Source organism: Oryza glaberrima, chromosome 6 (assembly GCF_000147395.1).
Source record: "Oryza glaberrima chromosome 6, OglaRS2, whole genome shotgun sequence".
In the NCBI taxonomy this organism is placed as follows: domain Eukaryota; kingdom Viridiplantae; phylum Streptophyta; class Magnoliopsida; order Poales; family Poaceae; genus Oryza; species Oryza glaberrima.
The window spans coordinates 25,038,618-25,055,236 of NC_068331.1; the positions used below are offsets into that span (position 1 = coordinate 25,038,618).

The window sequence follows — 16,619 nt, forward strand, 5'->3', positions numbered from 1 at the left end:
CTCATGTTTAGAATGCAACACTTCGATGATACCATGTCTTTCAAGTATTTATAATTTCTTGAACAAAATGACAAGTGATAAAATCTAAATACGAACAATGATAAATACTTGAAAACGGGCCGAATATTTAAAAACGGGTGGCCTATCATACAGTACGTGTGGTACATACGATTTGAGCGGCTTCTTCTCCAGTTCTCGATTTTTAGCTTTTTGATACTTTCTACTACTAGTAGTACTAAGTACTATAGCTTGGTGATGTACCCCACTGTGCATGCCGTGTTGTCGTGACAGTGCTAGTGTGTGGTGTCCAGCACTGCAGAGCGGTCTCGACGCGACTCTCGCGTATGTACGTGAAGGGTGTTCTCCCCGCACAGCTAACTCCGGATAGTTGCCGGTCGAAGCGACTGTTTTTATGGTTCAGGACTTGCCGTTTGCCCTGAAATTAGGCGTGTATTTTTTTAAAAAAAAAATTGATCATGTTTGTACAGTATTAGAGTATCTTCAGCGATAATTTCTATTTTAAAACTCCTATAATTTAAATAGGGCTGCTCTCATTTCTTCGGTCCAAACAATGTCCTCAACTTGTGCACACTACTGGCTGCAGGCGGCGGCGGCCGTGGACTCGTTTGAGATGTATAATTTCTTTTTTTTAGAATATATGATTCAGTGTATGGATTCAATATGAGATATATTTGATTTGTGCTATATTTTTAGGATTTGTGATGTGAATATATGATTTGAGATGTTATGCTTTGATTCGAGGATTTAGGGTTTGATTGGGATATGCATCCCATCCGATTTGGGAGAAAATTGAAGGAAAAATCATCTAGCAAAAAACAATGAAAAAAGAAAAGAAAAGGTGGCAACCGAGATTGCCGCTGTTTTCCTCTTTAGTCCCGGTTGGAGTTACCAACCGGATCTTTAGTTCCGGTTATTTCACCCGGGACTAAAGATACCAACCGGGACAACAGTAGGTTCCCAACCGGTGGCAAAGATGGGTTCCCAGCAGTGGCAGTAATCTCCATTTATTAGCCCCTATTTATTTTCTCATTTATTTCAATATACACTCTATATTTATGATTAGTTTAGCCCACAACAATTCAAAAATAAATATTTCTAATTCATATAATTCAACAGTATTTAAATTCACAATTTAAATTCAAATTCAAAATTTAATGTTTAATGTAGTGCATAATCAAGATTATACTAACAGATCAAAGCATTCACCAAGATTCTGGACTAAACATGAAGTCCGATCGAAAACTAAACAAAAAGAATACAACCGTATCACTGAACCACGGTGAACTGCTTACACCGAGAGCATGTTCGGCATAGCTCCAGCTCTAGCTCCACCTAAAATAGGAGTGGAGCTGGGTGTAGCTCTCACAAATAAATTAAAGAAGTGGAATTGGGTTTAGATAGCTCCACAACTCCACTTCAGACAAAATTTAGGAGTTGGAGCTCTATCAAACATGCCTAAAACACCACAACTAAAATTAAACCGTAGTGATCCTACCGTCCTACACTCCTACTGGTAGAAGACACATTAAACAGCAGAGTGAGAATTACTAACACATAGAGGCTCCAAATGCCAAATTTTTTAACCGTGGAAATGGCATATCCTAAATAACAAATAACTTATAGAATCCAACGTATTCCATCAAAATAAAAAAAAAGCATCCAAGAGCTCAAACTTCACCATTACTATCATCACCACCATCAAACTCTCGCTTGGTGGGATATTACACCGTTCCTTCCAATTGTGGATGGGGCCGGGGCTGGAGTTGGCCCCTAAGACTTATTAGGGATTTTGGGTGAGTGATTTGGGTGCCTCCCTTATGTCTAATAGGGATCTTGTTGGATTTGAAGTTTTAACCTCTACCCTAAAAGAATTGTTTGGGGGCTGTGTTTAGGGTCTCTACCATTAAAAAGAATAAAAACAATGCAACTAAAAGTATTCCTAGCATATATATCTCTTCGTCCTATATCTCTAACTACGAACTTAGACAAGTATATCTAGGTTCATAGTTAGGATTTGTCTTTTTAGGACAAAATAGTACTCCCTCCGTCCTAAATATAACAATTTTTAGCCCTCAGGATTTATCCCAAAATATAACTTCTTCACCAACATTCTCTTCACAACCAATCATAACCCTCCACCATTCACTTTTCTCACATATCTCCACTATTACAACCCTCCACCACTTACTTCTACCTACTTTCTTAGAAACCGTGTTCAATATTAAAACTTCTTATATTATGTGAAGGATGGAGTAACTTTTATACTGAGTGGTTTAAAAGCTAAGATTGAATATAGAAAGCAATAATAAAAACATCTAGATTAATTTAAAATTTTTATGGCCACCGAGAGATCGTCGTGTACACAATCAACGACCACTTCACAATCTCGGAATATTATTGTACAAGACAATGTTTGAAAATTGTGGGAGCCATGCATTATGACCACGCATGTGCTTTTGTGTACGTACGTGCATACTCTAAAGAACAGTGATCGGCAAATCTAAGGCCATTTCTAATCAAAGACACTAAAAATAATTTCCATAAATTTCATATCATCAAGAAACTTGTATTAGACAATTCTCTTTCAATGCAAACACCACTATTCCATACTTAAATTTAATACCACCTATCTCAGATAATGTCTTGGATGTTGTGTAAAAACCATGTCTCATGCAAGACATGGTTTTCTTCTCTTTCCTTATTTATTTACTTGCCATATCATTTTTTATTCTAGGTGGCAGCTAATGCTATGGACATCATCTTAGTCATTGGGTTGAAAATGACATAAGATACCGTCAGTTGTAATTTTTGAAAAAAAACTTGGCTGATTGATTGGATGGCCACTAATAAATGCACCAGCTTCCCGTACATGATATTTACTCCTGTACAACGGCGAAAGTGAAAAACGAATGACTAAGGAAAGAAAAATATTTACATGTATAGGAGGATTGGTGCATGCCGGGCAAATGTCATTACTGTGACTTTTTTGACACGATGTCATTATGACTTATTGTGACTGTGATAGTACTAATTCCGAACTATTTCTTTATCTAAAAAATATTGCCACTTGACAAGATACTACTATCTCCGTCCTAAACTAAGTGTAGCCATGGATATCCGTGTCCAATATTTGACCGTCCGTTTTATTTGAAAAATTTATAAAAAATTTAAAAATATTTAGTCACATATAAAGAATTATTCATGTTTTATCATTTAATAGCAATAAAAATACTAATCATAAAAAAAATTTCAAATAAGACGAACGGTCAAATGTTGAACGTGAATAGTGCAAAATTACACTTATTTTGAGACGGAGGGAGTATATATAATCAAGGTAGTTGCATTTTACGCCATGTTTTTTTGTTTCCAAGGTTGGCCAAGTTAAAATTTGAGATGAGGCAAAAGCCTTCCTGCCAGTCTAAGGCCTTGCTTCAGGGAGTTTAAGATTTTGAGAATATGCTCGTTGGTAGTCAGCTTTTGATAATCTGGATAAACTGGGTTTTCCAGCTTTTGAATTCTAGTACATTTTCTGTATTCTACAACTACATATTTTTAGAATCTAGGTGACAATCTAAACTGTTTGGAGAAGCTGGAGATTATGTGAGAAGCTACGGCTGCTAGAAGCTGCTCCAAACATGCCCTAAAACCGGTGTGTATGTTGTTGGTCCACTCTATTGAGAGGGACGTATGCCCGGACAACACAAGGGACTGTATACTTGTTTTGTGGGTAATCCCAACCAGAATGGCATAAGCCTGATTCTCAGAAATCAGAACCAACTTCAGAACCTTGGGCCTTCTCCATTCCATTTCACACCAACTTACTTAAAGCATCTCCAACAGCTTCTTTAAATTGGATTCTCCAAACATTTATATAGCTAGCTCTCCAATTGATTTGGCAAGCCAAACTCATTCCTCACTCCAACAACCTCTCCATCTACACTCCCCATTATGAGCCTATGACACTGGGACCCGCACGTCAGCCTCTATTACTCATGGCTGTGTAGGAGGCGGCATCCTTGTGCGCCATTTCGTCGAACAGGTTGCAGGCAGGCCGCGTCGGCATGCCTGGGCGTGTATTTGGTAGGCCAAGCGGGCATCGCAGCAGCGGAGGGCGGAGCAGGCGAGCTCGTCGGCGGCGGCGACGGTGGCTGGGTGGACGGCGAGAGCGCAGCGGCCCTGGAGGAGGCAGAGCAACGGAGGCACATATCAATCGATCGGTGGGCGGCCAGGCGGGGGAGGACGCTGACGGGGAGTAGGAGGGCACCGGCGCAGGAAGGGGAGGGGACAGGGGAGCACGCGGTGGAGGTGGAGCGCACGGCGGAGGAGCGTGGCCACCATGGGTGGGGAGGCGAGGCGAGAGGAGAGGAGAGGGGAGGGGGATGACGACACGGCGGCCTCGGCAGTGGACGACGACGCGGCGGAGGGGCAGCGCCGGCGGAGGGACGCGACGGAGGGAGCGACGCCGGTTGTGGTTGGGGACGGAGGCCGCGGTGGATGCGGCAGCGCCGGACTTGGTCAGGGACAGAGGCGGCGACGCCGGTTGTGGCTGGGGACGGAGGCGGCGGCGGACGGCGGTGCCGCATGTGGCCGGGGACGGAAGCGGTGACGCCGGTTGTGGCTGGGACGGAGGCGGCGGTGGATGCAGCGGCGCCGGACTTGGTCGGGGACGGAGGCGGCGACGCCGGTTGTGGCTGGGGACGGAGGCGGCAGTGGACGCGGCGGTGCCGGTTGTGGCCGGGGACGGAGGCGGCGGTGCCGGATGTGGACACGGACGGAGGCGACGGCGGCGGTTGTGGCCGGGGACGGAGGCAGTGGCGATGGGCTGTGCGGGAGGCGAGAGTGAAGGAAGAGGAGAGCGAGACATGTGGGAGGGATAGTGCGTGGGGCCCACAGTTAGCTAGCGGGTGTGGCTGGCCACATTTGGCCAGTTCCATGGGATTTTTAGTTAGTCGGATGGCTTGGCCAGTCAATTGAAGAGTCTGTTGGAGATTTTTTTTTTTCTATCTTAGCTATAATTTAGCTTAGAGAGCCATTTGGCCACTCTGTTGGAGTTGCTTTTAGGCCCCGATCGAGAGTGAGGGACGGGGAATAATCCCTCCGGCATGGAAAACGGAGCAGGCCATTAGCGCGTAATTAATTAAGTATTAGCTATTTTTTTCGAAAAATGGATCAATATGAATTTTTTAAGCAACTTTTATTTATAAAAATTTTACAAAAAACACACCATTTAACAGCTTGGGAAACGTGCGCGTGAAAAACGAGGTGGCGGGAGCAGGTGCCCACTGGAACTAGCGCACCCTTATTTCTTAGGCTGTGTTTAGTTCACACTAAAATTAGAAGTTTAGTTGAAATTGGAATGATGTGATGAAAAAATTGGAAGTTTGTGTGTAGAAAAGTTTTGATGTGATGAAAAAGTTGGAAGTTTGAAGAATTGTTTTGGAACTAAACACGGCCTTAGATTCAAATGAAAGAACTTGATTGGTTACATCTTTCTAGTAGTTTTGTTTTTCAAGTCACTTACTGTTTCCGAGTTAAAACCAACAAAACTTTTCCCTTCAAATTTTTTACACCAAATAGTTGAAAAAGTCATCCAACTTATGATCAATTCGAGATGCTAATTCCAATTTGCACATATCCACTAATAAGTACTACTCCATCCTCTCCAAAATATAGCTATTTCTAACACTTAAATTTTAAGTTTGTAGCAATGAAATGTTCAAAATTCCCCCATTACCACTTTCCTTAATATTTGTTAAAAAACTACAAAAGTATGGCCTGGTTTAATTCCCAACTTTTTCTTCAAACTTCCAACTTTTTCATCACATCAAAACTTTCCTACACACATAAACTTCTAACTTTTTCATCACATCATTCCAATTTCAATCAAATTTTCAATTTTAGCGTGAACTAAACACACCCTATATTTTGGGATGGAGTAGTATCTCTTGAGCCACCTCCCTCAGGCTTGACAATTTGCCATTGTGATATCTTTTGACACATGAATACTGGGAAGCATTTCAAATCACCCACCGTCAGTATTTCTTCCTCTTTGACATGCAGCTCACCAGCCAGATAGCCCAACAAAGAAAAAAAACCCAATGATACGAGATGGCTTCTCCAAACAACAGTTACTCAAAGGTCAGCAGCTACATAGGTACAGTATATGCTCTAAACTGTATGCTCCTAATTGCCTTTATCCACATTTGCATATATTGCAGCACACTCCAAAGCATTGGATACAGACTGCCATCACAGTAGCAAGTTTCATATAATTGCTCATGTGCATGGTCAAAAATTTCTTGCCCTTGTGTATATAGTGCTCACTGCACAAATGGTATAAGGAAATACTCAGCGTAGAACAACTGCAAGGAATACAAACAATGCAAATGATTAACATTACCAATGTTTAATTGGTTAACAAAATTCATCGTATAAACTAGAACACTATCATTAATCACCTTCCAAATGAACATGTAAAATGATGTGATCCACGCCTTGTTTTCAACGTCACAGTGCTGTGCTCTCTGCCAAAGTGCAAAGGCAAGCAGGCCATGGCCGAAAACCTGGATTATCAATGCAACAGCAAAAGGACTTCTCAACTTTCAAACTGGGGAAATTTTTTTTTGAAATGAACAATTTTTCTTCTTCTTTTCAGAAGTGAAGAATTCACTCACGGTGATAATCATTTGACATAGATTTGTAGATGATGCTCCAGCCAAAATGGCAGCCCCATATGCTGTTAATAGTATGTTTATGCAGAGCCAATACACCTAAATCAGATAAAAATAGGATTTTACACCATTTTTAAATCTGGAATGACATGTAGAACCATTATTTTGTTTTCCAGTGGTAGAATTGGATATGTTCTTACTCTTTCTGGACCCAAACGTACGCTCAGGGATTCGACGCCAAAATGTCTGTCACCATCAATATCTGGAATATCCTGAAAATTCAGAAAAGGTCCCAGTGATGATATTTGAAGAGATGGATGAAATAAGGCTATGACTGAAGAAAAGCCATTGTGATCTCACGTGAACATATAGTCAACATAATTGGGCATTTACCTTGAATAAAGCTATAACTGAAGAAAAGCAACACATGAATAATGTTGCGAAAACCACCGACTTTGTTGGTGCCAAGGGCCTCTTCAGAACATGTTGCTGTTACAAGAAGAATTCAATACTAACCAAAGGGAAATAAGGAATTTGAACTTGAGATGTAAACAATGTTTTGTACTACCTGCATATGTGCAAAGAAAGCTAGCTGAACTAAGACAGCTCTTACAAATAGTATACAAGATGCAGCGAGAAACGCGTTCCTTTTCCACCGGAGTAACGGAGCCTGAAAAAAAGAGTATGATGGATTGAAAATACAAGTATTATATGTTAGATGGGATCATGGAACACCATTTGTACTTACAAAGCTCGGTAAAAACTACTTACATCAACAGAGTATGCACTTCCAAGAAAGAAACTGATAAACAAAGCACATAACAAAGGAGCTGATTTGGATCTGATTCCAATGGCAATGCTCTAGCAAAAGGAAACAAAATGTGAGGAAGGTGTATTGACATAAAACCTGTTTTATTCAAACTAGAATAATTGATTCTTTATTCTTGGCGTTGAACCTAATATACCATGATCAAGGACGTGAGTACTAACACTGCTCCAGTTGCCACTGAAAATTCTCCTGACGCCAACGGAAGGCTGGGCTTATTGACCTCCAAAAAGAAGTATGATTTAATCACAATGATACTACATATCACATGATAGAAGAAAATATTTTCAAACAGCAAGTAAAAAATCACCTTATCAATCTGGATGTCATATAGTTGATTCAGGCCTACAACATAGATATTCATACATAAAGCGGAGGATAAAGCCTGCACATAAGGAAAAATAAATGGCTGTTGTATATCTATAGACCATTAAGAAGATAACTTTAAGCATCTGTTGAGCACAGGGTTCATCAGGAATTTAATTTAAAACATCTCTTGAGCACAGCATTCATTACAAAATTTATGTATGATACCTCAAGAAATCCCCATAATGCTTTCATAGTAAAATCATCTAGGCTTCTCATTGGCAGGAGAGAAACTGAAGTGATTCCTATTATCTGACAAACAATCCAAGAACAATAAGCAGTAGCTAGGCAACATGCATCCGAAACTGCCATACAAAATTGAATGAAACTCACAGTGCCAAAAATTGTGTGGGGTCGGCAAAACCGATAAAAAGCTCCCAGTTTCTGGGGAACTTCTTTGCAAATTTCTTCAAACTCAGTGGCGATGGATTCGTGCTGATCACCAGCAATGGCATAGCATCTCACTTGGAGGACTGGAGAATGTTGTCTTTTTTGCCTCCTTATGCTTCTTGTGAGACTGGTAGCATTTAAAATTGCACTTAGTTTTACTTGTGAAGTTGTCATAGTGGGCTTTCGAAAATATTAACCCCAGATTTACGAGAGTGCTTGCCTTTGACACTGGTGTAGGGAAGAATTTTCCACCGACAATTTACCTGTAATGTGTAATTGAGGACAAGTGTTTAGTACATTAGTCACTTTGGACAAAATTATATTTTAACAACTTATGTTTCATGGGGGAAAGTGCACACTAACATCTCTAAATTATTCATCCATTTTATCAACAAGGTATTTTATTTCTCCTAAAAGAAGAGGGAAAAAAATACAGTTACTGAAAAGGACACAACTATGAATTTGTTAATTAGGATAAACTTCATTTCAGAAATATGCACCTTCGAATTCTTCTAAAACTTAGTGGCTGAAAAATTGAGGACATATTAATCAGTAATGCCCTATATTTGCAAATTTTGGGACAATTTGAACCATGCCACACAAATTTTACAAAATTTGTGATATGTCACTCTGACCCACATGTCATTGACTCATGTGGGTCTTACATGTCATTGAGATACGGGTGGCATATCTCAAATTTTGCAAATATAGGGTGTCATGGTTCCAACAAACCCAATAATTTTAGTGGGGGCTTCGCAGGGGCTCCCATGGTCCTCACGTAAGTAGTGGAGGCTCGAGACTCTACCGCCTCCATGCTAGATCTGCCCTATACAATTAAAAGGATCGCAAGATCCTGAAACTCTTCCGGAGAACTAGGAACCCAAATGTACAATCTTTTTCTTCATAGTGAAAAACTTGAATACATGTTTGATCCTGCAATTATCATGCGCATGCAGTTCAAATGTTTTAAGGTTTTATGCTTTATCCCCCATCTTCTTCTATTTGTGGTGCATCTAGGCTAGCTGGATTTGATCTACGAACAACCCAACCCGGATGCCTGGAATGTTGATTTTTATTGAAAAAACATACTAAATATAGAACGAAAACACGAATCTCTGTATACCTCCCCAGGACAGTTTCCTCGTTCCAAACCGAGCCCTGAATTCCAATCCCCTCTTATCTGCAGCACCCAAGTTAAAGAAAATCCTCAAATCAAACCGAAGTAATCAAAGAACAAGACTAACAAAAGACAGTATAAAAGAGTTGTGTGTCAGCTGGCGGCGGCCGGTTACCTTCCTGGACTTGCACGGTGTGCTGATGCGCCGCCGGCTTGATAGCCGAGCACGCCGCCGCCGCCGATGAGGCTTGCATCGTCTGGGATCTTGGAAGAAGACAACGGACGGACGGACTAGATGAGGAAGAACTGAAGAGGAGGAAAACCTAGGAATTAAGCCGCCGGCCGGCCGGATCGAGGATTTATGCGAGGGATTAGCTGATCGATCGATCGATGGAAGGGAGATGTGTGGAGTGGGGATCGATGAGTTGGGGGACGCAAGCTTTGCTGCTGCTGATTAATGCACGCATGCATGGCGTGCATGTAACCGAACCAGCTATGCTAGCCGCACTGCGCATCAGCCAGCAGTGATGACGACGCAGGCAGGCAGCTATCCCACGCCGCCTGCCTGTGCTGCACTACAACTCACGCGTTGGAAACCAGGCCATGGTCCACGGGAGTTAGCCGGGCAGTCAGCCCATTGGGCCGCGAAAACGCGCGTCTAAAAAACCGCCGCAAGTTATTTAGGAAAAACTTTCAAATCTAACTATACTACAATTATAATATAATTCCACTGTAACTATAATATTAACTTGTGTATAAGTATTAAAATAATATACGCAACTTTATATCTAACTTATATAGAGATTACAATGTAGTTACAGTTATATTGTAGTTATAAATTACTCCATCCGTCCCATAAAAAACCAACCTACTACCGGATGTGACATATCGTAGTGCTAAAATATGTCACATCCAGTCCTAGATTTTTTTTATGGGACGGAGGGAGTACAATGTAACTATAGTGAATTTATATTATAGTTACACTACAACTATACTATAGTTACACTTGAAAGTTTTTTCCTCTAAAACTTGCGACAGTTTTTTTTAGCAATTTTGGTTCTCGTTTGGAATAAGTTCACCTTCACGTCGAGTTTAAACGGCATCCTTAGACTGCAATACTAGAAATCTTCAACCCCAACTTGCAAAACCGGATTAATTAAGATCATCCGCCAGTATAGATGGTTGGTTTCATTGACATAACAAGTTGACCCGGTCCACCCGTGCTGACTAGACGTATACGTGAAAAAAAATAAAAGTGAGCCCCACATATAATCCTCGCTCGCTCTCCTCCCATTTTCTCCCTCCCTCATCTCCATTTTCTCTCCATCTCCCTTTGGTTCTTGGAGCTTGATGCATCGAGCACGTTGCTAGAGAGCGGTGATTGAGAAGTGGGGGCTAACCAGGAGTGGTGATGAGGAAGCAGCTCAAGGCGAGGAGGTCTAGTGCGGCGATGGGCCTGCCATGGTGGTGACAGAGGCCAAACCGGAGTAGAAACATCCGTATGGAGCAGGGACTTCCTCGGTTTCCGAATAGGAGGAGGAGCTCGTCATCCAGGTTGGCTCTTCCCCTTTCACCTTCAACCTCATCAGCTCACCGCCTCCGTCGAGCTGTCGGGTAGGCGAGAAGCGACAAAAAGGAATCGGGCTGAGCTACCGCTGCTGACTCGATGTGGAGCGCTTCCTGCCGCAGGAGGCGGGATAGGAGTTACCTAGCGAGTCGGGCAGCGTGAGTGGCTTGGGGCTGGAACTAGGACATGGCAACGACACCACCGCTTGAGCTTGATTTCCATCGCCACCACCGTGGCATCCCTTTCCCAACCTAGCGGCTCCTCCTCTCACTCTCGACATGATCAGGCAGCGGCGGTAAGCCCCACCCCTAGCGGTAGGGAAGAGCCCATCCCTAGTGTCACAGGACCACGTACAGGAGCACCCGAGACGGAGCTACCGGGGCATCGGGTCCTCTCCTCCGTCATCGCAAACTACCATTGCCATCCATCCTCTTCGACTGCTCACCGCCACCTTCCCCATGGACTGTCGGTGAGCTAGAGCTTGCCGACTCCCTCATCTCCCTCCTCTTCTCCTTTTGCTGCCATGGACCACAAGAGCCCTCTCATCACCGACCTCCCCCCGCCGCGCTGTCTCTCGCGGACGGGCTTGCCAGTCGCTGCCACTCTCTCCTCCATTGAGCTCCTGGGAAAGAGAGGGGAGAGGTGGAGAGATGGGGAAGAGAGGGGATAGTTGAGGAGAGGAGGAAGTCCACTTACATGTGGACCACATGTTTTTTAATTTTCTTTATGCTGACTAAGATATGACGTCAGGCCAAAACCAACCATCCGTACTGTCATGGAACTTGGCTTGGCCGGTTTCGTCTGTATAAGGGGTGAAGATTTTTGGTATTACGGTTTAGGGATGTCAATTAAACTCCACGAAAACTGAGAGGCGATATGTGGACTTATTCCTTTCTCGTTTTCTCCCGGAATAAGTTCATCTGAGGTCCCTTAACTTGTCGACGAATCCGGTTTTCGTCTTTTAACCAGAAAATTAGATATAATAGGTCCCTTAATTAGCAAAACCGGTGCAATATAGGTCATAAGGAGGTTTGGACAACGGTTTTAGCTGACGTGGTGGCTACGTGGTTAATTTGACTCAGTCTTCATCTAACGCGGCATTGACGTGGCCCTTACGTGGCAATTTGATCCGAAAAATAGTAAAACCCGTGGGACCCACATGTTAGCTTCACATACACAATAATAAAAAATGGTGGGGCCCACGTGGGCCCTGCCTGTCATTCTCAATCCCCTCCTCTTCTTCCTCCTGACCTCCTCTCTCCCCCATCTCACCTATCTTCACCTCTCTCCCCTCTCCTCCCTCCTCTCACCGACGGAGATGCGGACGGCGTGGAGGCGCGACCTCCTCCACTCCCGTCCCCATGGGCTTACCGCCGACAGCCACCGTGCCTGCTTCCTCTGCCGCTGGTCGCAGGTGCATCTGAGCAAGAGGAGCCACATGCGGGACCAGACTGTCAGCGCCATGGATGCAGCTACATGGCTAGGGAATGGCTCTAAGCTGCTGCCGACGTGCAGCTCATGGGCGATACCCTTGCAGTCACGTGGCGCGTGTGTTGGAGGAAGCAACGGAGACGGGAAGGTGGCCGCGTGTCACTGAGGAGGACGGGGGCCCGGCGAAGGCAAGAGCGGCAACCGTTTCTGAGGAAGGCGCGGGGGCAAAAAGCGGTGCTGGGGAACGGCCACCGGAGGTCGAGGCGAGGGGGAAGCGGCGGCGACGGCAGGAACATCCGGAGGCGGTGGAGGCAGGCGTGGCGGGCGACGAGGAGAGGGGTGGCGGACGCCTGTAGTAGGCCCATGGGGGGAGGAGGCTGCGTCTTCAAGCCGTCCGTTTCTCCGCCCTACTATTTTTTTTTATTATTGTGGGTGTGAAGCTGACATGTGGGTTTTATAGGTTTTTTTTTCGGATCAAATTGCCACGTAAATGCCACGTTATATGAAGAATGAGTCAAATAAGCCACGTAAGCTAAAACCACCATCCAAACCACCGGTTTTGACAATTGAGGGGCGCATTGGATATGGTTTTTCAGTTGAAGGATGAAAATCGGATTCGTCGACAAGTTAAGGGACACCAGATGAACTTATTCCTTTTTCTCCCGTAGCGCGCGCGGCCCACAGCCTACACGGCCCACCTCGCGCGCTACCCCCCCAGTGGGCAGTGGCGACGCTATCCTCTCCATCCGCTCGCGGCTCGCGCTCGCCCATCCAATCCACCGCAAAGCCGAAGCGTGAGCAAAGTGAGCAAAGTGCCCTCGAGCCAGAGCCATGGCCATGTCCCTCTCCCTCGCGCGCGTCGCGCTCCCGCCTCTGCTGCAGCAGCAGGGGGGCGCCCCCAGGAAGCTCCACCCCGGCGCCCTCGCGTTCCCCGCCAAGTCGTTCTTCGGCGCGCCGCTGGCGGCCGTCGCGGTCTCCCCCGCGTCGGCGGCGGCGGCGTCGCCGCTCCGTCGCAGGCCGTCGTCCGCCTCCGCCGTCGTCGCGGCGGGGAAGGGGTACAAGATGAAGACCCACAAGGTACGGCGCGGCTTGGTTGGTGCTGTTCTGGTGTGGATTGCTGCTGCTGGGGCTGATTGATTTCTGTGGGAATTTTTTTTCAGGCGTCGGCGAAGCGTTTCCGGGTGACGGGGAGGGGGAAGATCGTGCGGCGGCGCGCCGGGAAGCAGCACCTTCTCAGCAAGAAGAACACCAAGCGCAGGAAGAGGCTATCCAAGATGGTATGCTTCTTCTTCTTCTCTTCTCCCCCCACCACCCTGCAATCCAGATACAGTGCAGCACAAATTCTGGTCTACTAGTTGTCCAGCTTATCTAGCCATGGAATTTGCTGGTGTTCCTATGCTTAATTTTGGTTTGGATTGCAATGTGAGCTGTGGAATGCTAAATTGCTAAGTGAGACTGAGAGTGACTGAGTGAGTGTGGTTCAGCTCATGGTGCTATGGAATGCGCCGAATTTGGGATGTTCTATTTGTGAATTTCGGGGCAATATGCATAGCTGTCTCCTAGTACCTATGTGTCTGAATCTGATTGTGGGTCACATATCTGTGCATTCTAGATTGTATGGGAATCAAATGAGTGGCATTTGTAGCTTCTTTCTAAACTTTGATGTGTTCAGCTCTTCTGTTCGCGATAACTAATTAGTAATTTCACTCATTTTTTTTCAGAGTTCATGGTCCACTATTAGTTCTTACAACAAAAAATATTTTTAGAAGCCACTTCTTTATGTCTATGTGCTATTGTGCTAAGTCCTACTTAATATTAGCATATTTTTAAATTGCTGAATAATAATATGCCATGCTCTTTGAGTATTTTTTGGGAAGTTAAAAAGATTGTCGAATGTCTTATCCATTTGATTATTGGGGATCTGACAACATAATTAACAGCCATAAACTTTGTTGTAATATTAGAAGCTCAGTAGGCTGAGTGTTATAATTATTGTGCACACGCAAAAGTACATACCAGCAATCGATAATTTAATTGCTCATCTATCCCAATCTCCCCTTGATATCAATCCATGATTGGTATGTGTCCTTTACATTTTTCTGTTCTAATAATAATGTGCAAATGCATCATACACATTTTGCATTGGAGTGTTTTGTCGAAATGAAGTCCACTATTTTTGTACACTTCTTCTGTAACTGAGTCTCCATATTATTTTATAGAGGTTTGGTCTTTCCCCCCTGAAGTTCAGTTTTCCCATTTCTTACCTCTCAGATCCTTAAAGTAAAGCACACCCTACACTAAATTTGAGATAGGAAGCTTTCTTGTAGGCCCAACATCTGTTCTACTTGTATCACCAATGTTTGGTAATTAAGCGGCTGAAAAGAAACATTATTACAATAAGAAAATAACAATGATTTGCTGGGGGTGTAGTCTATTTTAGTAGCTTCTGAAGTCCTAAAAGTGTCATCACAAATCAAGGACAACTTCACTGGAAGTCTAAAACTTGTCATTGTGTACCGCCCTCTAAGAGAACATTGTTATCTTTCTCGCAGATCCAAGTTAACAAGAGCGACTACAACAACGTGACGGGCGCACTGCCCTACCTCAAAGTGAACAGGAATGCAGAATGAGATCTCCTAGGTCTTGCAAACATGCTTCTGTTTCGTTTCATCAAATTGTAATTTTGTGTATCTTCTTTGTATTTCTTTTCTGAATATCAAGGTCCCAAGTCATACCAAGCAAGCACAAACAATTATTCATGCCAACATGTTCAAAAATGAGTTGCACTTGCACGAGCTAGTTATTTACAAGTCCTTTTTCCCCTTTTGACAAAGAAAATTCCAACTGATAATGAAAGCAACTATTAAGGAGTAAGAACATGAGTGGTTGACTATGCAAGGCGTCTCCCATTATACCTGTGACTAATAGCATCTGATTTAATTTGCATTAAGTAATATGTGCAGACTTAAGAAGTGAAAAAAGTCGTTTATTTGAGCTCTTCTGTGTGAAACTGCGAACTCACCTAAATGGACATCTAAGCATTTTTTGGACTATTTGCTTAATTTAGCAAGAAGACCGTTTATTTATTGACTCGTTCACACGATGCCAAAGTGACATCTATGTATTTTTTTTTTAATTTAGCAAGAAGATCGTTTATTTATTGGTTTGTTTGGTTGTATGGCGGCATGGCGCCACCCATTGCCCAAATCTACTGAGTTAGTGTTTGATTAGTTGTTGCAATTGTGGCAATCCATATTTTAGTACTCCATGCGCTCAAATGTCATACACACAATTCCTAGCTAAACAATGCCACCCCGTTGTCAATCCACACTGGTGACAAATTGAGTTATGACACGGTTAGGTTATAGTCTATCATGTCCTCAATCTGCATATGTGGTACGCACATACATTTTTATTGACTTCCATGCATATAGCAATTGATTAATAACATTGAAATAAGGGAGGATCAAAATAGAATAAGATTTGTTTAAGTTTAGTTGTTGGTGGACCCCCACCAGGCCACCACAGAGAGGCAACCGTTTGAAGGAAAAGCGAAAAACGAATTGTGCATTAACTAAAGTCATTCCACTTGGAGTTGATATTCACTAAAGAAAAGTTCAAAAACAAACATTGATAACCTACTGGAACCTATGGAAAGTCATTCTACTCGAATCCATGATTCCAATAGAAATCTAAAACCACAGTAGCAACGTTTATTATACAACAAACTCATCCCAAAACCATTAAATATCAACCACATGCTCCTACTTCTATGGAAAGTAATGCTGCCCGAATGATAGATTCACTACAAAATGTGCACAACTGTCAAAAAATAACATCAGACTATTGAAAAACATATAGAAAATCATTCTGCTCAAATCCTAAGATTCGCTAGAGAAACCTGAACCACACTAGTGACATTTATTATTACAAGAATGTCATGGTAGAAATAATTAAATTACAATAAGAAGTTCCAACTTCTACGGAAAGTAGTTCCTTTGAATCAAAGATTCTCAAAATAGAACATGCAAAACCATCAAATAATAACTATAGGCTATTGAAACTTATAAAAAGCCACCCCGCTAGAATCCAAGATTTGCTAGAGAAACCCAAAACTACAACAACTTTTGTTATAGAGTAAATTTCACAAAACCGCATGTTTTGGGGGCATTAGAAGCAAATACCCTTGGTCTTGTAATTTGTTTCAACAAGCCCCGATTTTTGAGGCAA

General features: G+C 43.3%; 2 protein-coding genes across 2 annotated transcripts; one reads left to right on the forward strand and one right to left on the reverse strand.

The window, feature by feature from the left end:
* Window positions 1–5,891: 5,891 nt before the first annotated feature.
* Window positions 5,892–9,878, reverse strand: LOC127777657 (homogentisate geranylgeranyltransferase, chloroplastic). Its single transcript, XM_052304267.1, has 14 exons — window positions 9,567–9,878; window positions 9,398–9,454; window positions 8,495–8,537; window positions 8,218–8,401; window positions 8,053–8,136; window positions 7,829–7,903; window positions 7,658–7,741; window positions 7,464–7,553; window positions 7,261–7,362; window positions 7,086–7,181; window positions 6,893–6,964; window positions 6,696–6,791; window positions 6,480–6,584; window positions 5,892–6,383 (listed from the first exon to the last, which is right to left on the reverse strand). The coding sequence occupies exons 1-14, from the start codon at window positions 9,643–9,645 to the stop codon at window positions 6,342–6,344; spliced, it is 1,209 nt and encodes a 402-aa protein (XP_052160227.1). The 5' UTR covers window positions 9,646–9,878; the 3' UTR covers window positions 5,892–6,341.
* Window positions 9,879–13,143: 3,265 nt separating this feature from the next.
* On the forward strand, window positions 13,144–15,199 carry LOC127775841 (50S ribosomal protein L35, chloroplastic). The gene is made up of 3 exons (XM_052302147.1): window positions 13,144–13,466; window positions 13,550–13,666; window positions 14,942–15,199. The coding sequence occupies exons 1-3, from the start codon at window positions 13,221–13,223 to the stop codon at window positions 15,017–15,019; spliced, it is 441 nt and encodes a 146-aa protein (XP_052158107.1). The 5' UTR covers window positions 13,144–13,220; the 3' UTR covers window positions 15,020–15,199.
* The last annotated feature ends 1,420 nt before the right edge of the window (window positions 15,200–16,619 follow it).